Genomic DNA, 9,377 nt, shown 5'->3' with positions numbered 1-9,377 from the left:
ATAATACGGGTAAAATCACACACACACACACACACACACACACACACACTGAGAGTCTCCGCAGGGTGGCAGCCAAAGGAGGGTGTGCATGCAGGAATGGGATGGGATGGGGTGGAATGGGAGGAGGGGTATGCACTAATCACAATGTCCCTGTCCGGCTGTTCCAACACACATGCTCACGAGCAGGAAAACAAAGAGCTGGAGATGCGCGTGGATTTACCGGAGAGGACAACAAAAGAGGAAAGACGAAAGTAACGTCTTATCAAAACCGTACGGATATGAAGTTCGCGCCGGAATGTGGAGATCTGTTGCTGTCATTTTAAGGAAATGTAATAACATGGATATCTATGAAACTATTATGTGTTCATCTGCACTGTGAGAGTTACTCACACGACTCTAATGTTTTTATTTTTATGAGGGAGTTTGCTCTGGATACATTTCAGCAATTCGCTTTTTTATGGAATATATAAGAGAGTGAGACACATTTGGTGAGTAGTCTAAGTCAGGTGAATTGTAACCAGCTCCTCAACTGTGAATATAGTAGGCTAGGCTATATATACTGCATCTTACCTAATGTGTATCATGTATATCTGTCAGATATATAAAATGATACTAAGTTAATGACAGGTTCATTGGTTACATCATGTTGCATTAACACCATTCACCATTCAGTTTACACAGCAGATCCTTGTTGGTCATGTGGAACAACCTAGTAGGAGTATTGACTTTTGGATTGGATCTGGATTATTTCTATTATTTTATTCTTATATATATTTTTGATATATACAGGTAGTTATTACAAATACCACCCTAACCTACACTCTATGTGTGTGTGTGTTAAATGTTTCTGATGTACATCACAACATCCCAGTGTATTTAAGGAATTTGGAAGCAAAGCCAAGGTTCACAACAGGAAAGGAAAGGAGGATTCTGGTCCCAGGATTGTTTATAGATTGGAGGGGAAGTGTCTTGTACACATTTTTGGAAAAAAAAAAAAAAAAAAAAAAGGCCATCAGAGAACACTTGGGTGTCCTGTTGCTTGAGGGGATGTTTATACCTTACTGAAGTTTGAAAAGGCAGAATGACATAAAAATGAAGAAACATTATCGCCCTTCTAATGGTAACCACCTCAGCCTTCCTATTTCACCCCATGGGAAAGCATTTCTTTTTGGCATTGTTTAATGTTGGAGCACACTAAAGAACCTGACAGACCTGCTGAGTCTGTCAGAGGGGTGCGAGTGATTCAGTGACGCCAGAGACTGTTGATACGGAAAGTTGTTTTGTCACACCCTTTCCCTTATAATATCCTTAGAATGGGCTTATTCCAAGCCAAGAAAGTTAAGCTAATTAAGTCATTAAAATTGTTTTGTTTAGTTTTATATAATGGGGAAACAGTAAGCCATAAAACAATGATTATATAACAATAATTATGTGGTTTTAACCCCATCTTGCACTCCTAAGACTTGCATAGTCTTTTGGAATCCGAAGGGTCAAAGTACATGGCACTTAAACATGACATGCAAGCACATATAGCTATGTTTCATACTATATTTCTAGTATGCTGTTTCAGCAAAGAACCAGTCTGACTGGAAGTTCATCTCATATTTTATTTAAAAGTCTGACTGTTGTCTGTAAGAGCAAAGTCCAATGCAGTGTGCGAGGTAATTCCAGTACAAAGATCACTGTGCCTTTTATTTTATTTAATAAGTTACTAGATGCTAATCATCATATCAAATGTGTATATTGTTCTAAGGACTTTGTCTCCTACTATCGTTGCAATTACTATACTCTTCATGAGGGATATGAAACTGAAAGAATAAAAAACTAGGGTTGGACGATGTATCATTATCATATTGGTTATTCACCGTTATTAGAGATTTTTCTTTAGCTAATTTATCATATTGGCAATATTGGATATGTGCATGACTTACACATTTAGACTACCTTTGCCATCATATAATGCTTAAGCTTAATCTTTTAAAAACACAAACCATTTAATAACAACAGTGTTAAACGTAAACATTAGAAAATCTAAAAATAAATATAATTTTTATTCTGTATATTACAGTATTGTAATGTCTAAATTAATTCACTTTGAACATTTAAAATGACTAATTTTGTTTTTAATGTTTTTTCATTTTTTGACAAAGCAGTACAAATAGTGTAAATTTTAATGTTGGCATGAAATGTTTTCTAAATGCATGCTGTAGATCTTATTGTGATCTGTTCATATGTTCATTTTTTAAAAAAAGTTTTCCCGTAATTAATGAAATTGTCATATCTGGATCTTCCAGTGAAAACCACCACTTCTTCTGGTGATGTATGCAGGACTTCTCCAATCATTTCACCCATTTAAACCCCGGACCTTCAAGATTATATTTCAAAATCCAATGCACAATCGATGCATAGAACCCTGAATACATTTTTTTCTTTTTCGACAACCTGTTACACTCTGATGTACATCACAGCGTTGAAGAAAAGATCTGTTGCTATTTCTGTTTCATCAAGACTTTCATATTGCCCACTTATAGGCCATAATGTGAAAATAATTACAATAATTACAGCCAGAATTGTAATATCTCTAATAAAAACACTACAATGTCAGATGATCCGGGAAAAGGTCTGTTAAGATGCATCAGTCATGTTTAAAGTCTTTATTGTTTGTTCCTGCAGGTTGAAGATTGAAGGCCCTCAGTGACCCTGCTGCCTGGCCTCATATTGGCCAGGTTGCTTTGGTTTAAAACATCAAAACCAATTAAGATGTCTTCTCAAGAGTCTCCACATCTGCCTCTGAAACCAGAGGTTAAACAAAGACCCCCGGTTCCAACCAAGCCCTCCAATAATACCTCAGACACCTCAACTGTGGAAGTTGCAGCCTCACAGAATGCTGGGAAAGTCAAAAATATAGTCAACAAATTCAGCCAGCCAGAGGCCAAGGTTCCAAGTGGAGATATAGCAAAGAGCACCAGCATAGAAGCAGAGACAAAAAAGACCTCCTGCAGTAAAGCCCAGGCGCAAAACGAGAAGTTCATCCCTCACCAACACTGACAATGCACCTCCTCTGCCTCCAAAGACCAGGCAAAATCACATTGGACAGAAAGACGAGGTGGAGAACCAAGAGAGACAAGAAGGAACATTGAGTGCTGTTGATGGATGCCGTTCAGGTACAGTGGATTTACTTTCATTTTCAGGAACTTTTTACCTACTTCTGTTGAATATCTATGCTTGTTTCCAGGTGACAAAGTTAGTTGTTGACCGATAGTTAGCTTTTTTTTATGTGTACTGTATGTAGCGTTCCCTAGACTTTATATTTTAAACAATTTATTTTTGAAAATGCCATAATAGGATTATAGAATTAAAGGATTTTTTCACCCAAAAATGAAAATTCTGTCATCATTTACTCACCCTCAAGTTGTTCCAAATCTGTATAAATTTCTTTGTTCTGCTGAACACAAAGGAAGATATTTTGAAGAAAGTTTGTAACCAGGCTGCTTTGGGGCACCACTGACTTCCATAGTAGGAAAAAAAAATACTATGGAAGTCAATGGTGCCCCAGAACTGTTCAGTTTCTCACATTCTTCAAAATATCTTCCTTTGTGTTCAACAGAACAAAGAAATGTATACAGGTTTGGTTTTTATTTTTGTTTTTGGGTGAACTGTCCCTTTAAGAAGCTGCTACCTAAAATATTTGTTTATATTACAGATTTTTTTAAAGTTCAAACTAAATTTTTTTTTCAAATTAATAGATTTTCATTTATTCCCAATTATTTTAGTAAATATTATGTAAATTAAATAAATATAATTGTATTATTTGCTATATTTGTGTTATTTACTGATTACATTAAATGGTCTGATATTATACATTAATCTGATTTATATCGGCCATCGGCTACCCTAAAATATTGGCATCACCATCGGCGATCAAAAAATCCACATTGGTCACCACTACACAACACAAATAGCTTATGTATGTATAACTGGTACAACATTCAAGCATCCTAAAAGTGTTTACGTCTATAGTCTCAGACTAAAATGCTTGTTTGAGCTATCTTACCTGAAGGCAACTTGCACTGACTTATCTTAAAATATGTCAGTGCCTTTGTTTTGCATACCAGAAGGCTAATGTGTTTTTCTTTGGCATGTTTATAAAAGCTACTTAAATGTGCTAATTTAACTAAAGCCTACTCCTGCCTTAATCCAAACCCTGTCCAGGCCTCGGTGTGTTTGTTTGCTGTGAGTAATGCACTCTAAGGCATAAAAACTAGATAGAGAGAGAAATAAAGACCAGGATAAACGTAAAGAACAAGCCGCATTTGCAGGGTTAAATTCAAGGCACCAGCTACTAAACTCATATTTGAATCAGCTTTAATCTGAACTTCATCTGAGTGGGTGTTGTGAGGGTAAACTGCTGCTTTCTGTTAGTGTTGCTGGTAGGAATCTTGGAGGAATGGAATGTAAATTTAAATTGCTAGTTTGGTTTTTACAATATAGCTGTGAGTGTGTGTGTGTGTGACATATTTCAGAAATGCAAGCTATTTGTGTTATGTACAGTAGTGCTTCTAAAAACCAGTCAGTTTCAGTTTCTAATTAAAACTTCAACTTTGTTGTACTTGGATTTCGTTTAGTTTTTTTTAATTCACGCACAATCATTCAGGCACGTCGGAGGTCATTTTCTTGTTTGTTGTTGGTCAGTTAGTGGGATTATAGTGTGTGTCGTCTGCTGAACACACAGACAGATGGGGTGTAGGGGATAAAAGAACCCCTCCTGGAACCAATTACATTAAATATGCACTACTGTTCAAAAAGTTTAGGGTTGGTAAGATTTTTAAATGTTTTTTAAGAAGTCCTTGCTGAACAAAAATACTGTAAAAACAGTAATGATGAATAAAAAGTTTGAAAGAACAGCATATTAATCTTTTGTGACTTTATAAATATATTTACTGTCATTTTTAATTAATTAATTTAATGCATTTAATGCAAATCTTACTGACCCAAAAACTTTTGAACAGTAGTGTAAGTGGATATATCTAATTGATTGAAAATTGATGTAGAAAATGTTTGTGACAATCCAGAAGAAAATTGTGGGATTTGTTGCATAATATAATTGTATATGCAAACACTTTGAAGTCAAGCCTTTATTTGTATAGTGCTTTTTTCGCAATGCACATTAGAGACTGACAGTATGACTAAAATCTTGCATTGTCGTATAAGTAATTTTAAGATGGTGTTTTTATATAGTTATTTTTGGTGCACTCAAAACCAAAACAAAAGAATAATAAGCCTGGCATCTGACGCAAACTTCATTAAGCTCATTAAATTGATGAAAAAAAGAAAAGCAAAGACTTTTACATTGTTACAATAAAAAAAGGTATTTGGGAAAAAAAAAAAAAAAAAAAAAAATATATATATATATATATATATATATTTTTTTTTTTTTTTTTTTTTTTAAGATATATATACAGTACAGTCCAAAAGTTTGGAACCACTAAGATTTTTAATGTTTTTAAAAGAAGTTTCGTCTGCTCACCAAGGCTACATTTATTTAATTAAAAATACAGTAAAAAACAGTAATATTGTGAAATATTATTACAATTTAAAATAACTGTGTACTATTTAAATATATTTGACAAAGTAATTTATTCCTGTGATGCAAAGCTGAATTTTCAGCATCGTTACTCCAGTCTTCAGTGTCACATGATCCTTCAGAAATCATTCTAATATGCTGATTTGCTGCTCAATAAACATTTATTTTCAATGATTATTTTCAATGTTGAAAACAGTTGTGTACTTTTTTTTTCAGGATTCCTTGATGAATAGAAAGTTCAAAAGAACAGCATTTATCTGAAATACAAAGCTTCTGTAGCATTATACACTACCGTTCAAAAGTTTGGGGTCAGTAAGAATTTTTTTTTTTTTTTTTTTTGAAAAGAAATTAAAGAAATGAATACTTTTATTCAGCAAGGATGCATTAAATCAATCAAAAGTGGCAGTAAAGACATTTATAATGTTACAAAGATTAGATTTCAGATAAACACTGTTCTTTTGAACTTTCTATTCATCAAATAATCCTGAAAACAAATATTGTACACAAATATTTTGTACAATTGTACACATTAAATGTTTCTTGAGCAGCAGATCAGCATATTAGAATGATTTCTGAAGGATCATGTGACACTGAAGACTGGAGTAATGATGCTGAAAATTCAGCTTTGCCATCACAGGAATAAATTACTTTGTGAAATATATTCAAATAGAAAACTATTATTTTAAATTGTAATAATATTTCACAATATTACTGTTTTTTACTGTATTTTTAATTAAATAAATGTAGCCTTGGTGAGCAGACGAAACTTCTTTTAAAAACATTACAAATCTTAGTGGTTCCAAACTTTTGGACTGTACTGTATATATATATATATATATATATATATATAATATATATATATATATATCTTAAAAAATAAATAAATAAAATATATATATATATATATATATATATATATATAATCTTAAAAATTGTATCGCAGTTTCCACAAAAATGCCACAGCAAAACTGTTTTAATCATTTAATAATAATAATAAATGTTTCTTGAGCAGCAAATCAGCATATTAGAATGATTTCTGAAAGATCATCAGTGACACTGAAGTCTAAAATAATGATGCTAAAAATTCTGCTTTGTCATCACAGGAATAAATAATAGATTAAAATAGAAAACAGTTACTTTTAAATGGTAATAATATTTCACAATATTACTGTTTTACTGTATTTTTGATCAAATAAATGCAGTCTTTTTGAGCATAAGAAAAAACGTAAACATTTTTATTAAAAAATTAATTCAATTCTATAAATATGAACAAGACAGCATTTATATTTTGAAAAATGTCATATGAATACTAAGTCATATGAATACATTATTACATTTTGTTAGTGAGACTGATTAAATTATAGGTGTCAGCCTCACTGAAAGCACCTTTTGTTTGGATTTAAACTGAGAGAATGTGCCTTGGACACTCCCAGGAAGGCTATTCCAAAGTTTAAAAGCCATATAGGAAAAAGCTTGACCTTTTGGTTTTACTTTCTTAAAATTCCTGTTGGACATCATCTGATGATGTATTGTTCATAAAATTCTTTTACAGTGACAATTATGTGAATTGTGCTAGTGTGACTGTCTTTGAAGTAACATGCATGTGGCCTTTATGTGATTATTGGGGTAATAAACCAGAGACCCACCCTTAACTTGACATACACGTTCAACTAGTTCAGATTCCAAGAGTGTTTCTAGCAGGTCAGTCACCGGTTTAGTGAAATGGCAGAAGGGCTAAAACGAGCATTTGGGAAAATCAAGCAAAATGTATTTGAGGCGATTGAAGAGCTGCGGGTTAAGGAAGGGGAGGAGGGACAGACACAGCGCAAAGGTTCCATGCAGAAGTTGACGGCACTGATAACGACAGGCTCAAAGGCCGAGGTGGAAGAATCAAAGTGGAAGAAGCGATCAAAAAGAAATGGTAATCTAATCAAAGATCTGTAATCACTCAAAATGGGAAAGATATGAAGCCTTTTTTGGCTCAACCAAAATCAAAATGTTGCAGACATTTCCAGAACAGAAATAATTGGATAAATTCTTGTTTCATTTTGTTGACATACCAGAGTAACCAGATACAAGTTGTTGTTTTTTTTTTACTGAAGGGATTTTCCGTTTTTACCACTCCATTAATTAGGAAATACTGTAAACAGTCAGAAAAATCCACCATGTCTTTAGAAATAAAATGGCAATATAAATAGGCAAATGTATGAACAAAAAACCTGTAAAAACCTTCAGAATATAAATAGGAATAAAACTGGAAAGTTTGGTGTATGTAAGTGCTACTGAAGTGGACATTTCTGGCTCAGTGCATGAGAAAAAAGAAAACTCATTTTGAGAAAACTGCCTTTGAAGATATGTATTGTAATCAAAATTTACAGACATAGATAAATCGTAATAAACACTTAAATATGGGTTTTGGATGTTTTCTTTCCACTAGACCAGTAGTGGTGAACTCCGGCCCCCGAGAGCCACAGTCCTGCAGAGTTTTGCTCCAACCCTGATATAAACTCACCTGCCTGTAGCTTTCTAGTAATGCTGAAGACCTTGATTAGTTTGTACAGGTGTGTTTATTAGGGTTGAAGCAAAACTCTGCAGGACTGTGGTTCTCCAGGACTGAGGTTCTCCAGGACTGACGTTCGCCACCCCTGCATTAGACTGAAAGAAGAGATGTTTTGAAAGGAATATCCCAAAATTGACCAGATTTGAAAAATTTAGGGATTTTTTTTTTCTGTAGTTTCTCGCCTTAATTCATAAAAAGACCTTAGTCAGGTTAGACGCCATATTGAATTTAACATAGATCAGGGGTAGGCAAGTTCAGTCCCAGAGAGCCACTGTCCTGCAGAGTTTAGCTCCAACCCTCAAGAAAACCCTCATCTGCCTATAGCCTTAGGAATCCTGCAGAGATTGATTAGCTTGTTCAGGTGTGTTTGATTACAGTTTTTCTCAGTCGATTTGACACATTTCTCCAAATGAATGTAGTTGCTCTCAAAGCAATTAAGTCAAGTCAAGTCACCCTTATTTATATAGCGCTTTTTACGATGCAGATTGTGTCAAAGCAGCTTTAGCATTGATAACTGGTATATAATTTTGGCTGCACAGCAGCTCTTAAAGAAAATGGTGTCAATGCAGGCAGATCAAAGCACTGTTGAATATCAAATGTCAAGTTTGACACAGCAAACTAAACACACTCTTATGTTGGCAAAACAATTCAGTATTCACTGCATAATGAAGCTCTGTAGTTTTTTCTATTAATGCATTTATCAAAAATAAATACTAACAACAAAACTACAAGTGTGTTCTCTGTTGATTTGATAAAAAAAATTCAGCTGTAGATACACAAATACATGAATGAAAATACGTTTTTCTTGTTCTTTAATCGTGTTCTTCAAAGTTCTTTAAAGGTGCCGTAGAACGTGTTTTCAAAAGATGTAATATAAGTCTAAGGTGTCCCCTGAATGTGTCTGTGAAGTTTCAGCTCAAAATACCCCATAGATTTTTTTTTATTCATTTTTTTAACTGCCTATTTTGGGGCATCATTAAATATGCGGCGATTCAGGCTGCGGCCCCTTTAAATTCTCGTGCTCCCCGCCCCGAGCTTGCGACTGCCTTAAACAGCATAAACAAAATTCACACAGCTAATATAACCCTCAAAATTGTTCTTTACAAAGTGTTCGTCATGCAGCATGTCTAATCGTGTAAGTATAGTATTTATTTGGATGTTTACATTTGATTCTGAATAGCAACATGCTAACGAAACATTTAGAAAGACAATTTACAAATATCACTAAAAATA

At 33.8% G+C, this 9,377-nt stretch overlaps 1 protein-coding gene across 1 annotated transcript in view; it reads left to right on the top strand.

Moving 5' to 3' along the window:
- Positions 1-62: 62 nt before the first annotated feature.
- Positions 63-9,377, top strand: part of arhgef15b (Rho guanine nucleotide exchange factor 15b) — a 33,842-nt gene continuing 24,527 nt past the window's right edge. Inside the window, 3 exon segments of the mRNA XM_048170638.1 lie at positions 63-488; positions 2,674-2,976; positions 2,978-3,164. Coding sequence (XP_048026595.1) covers positions 2,761-2,976; positions 2,978-3,164 — 403 coding nt within the window. The 5' untranslated portion in view covers positions 63-488; positions 2,674-2,760.

The sequence above is a fragment of the Megalobrama amblycephala genome, linkage group LG20 (genome assembly GCF_018812025.1).
Source record: "Megalobrama amblycephala isolate DHTTF-2021 linkage group LG20, ASM1881202v1, whole genome shotgun sequence".
NCBI classification, from domain to species: Eukaryota; Metazoa; Chordata; class Actinopteri; order Cypriniformes; family Xenocyprididae; genus Megalobrama; species Megalobrama amblycephala.
The sequence above is the reverse complement of the archived record's forward strand: the minus strand, read 5'-3'. Positions and strand labels throughout refer to the sequence as shown.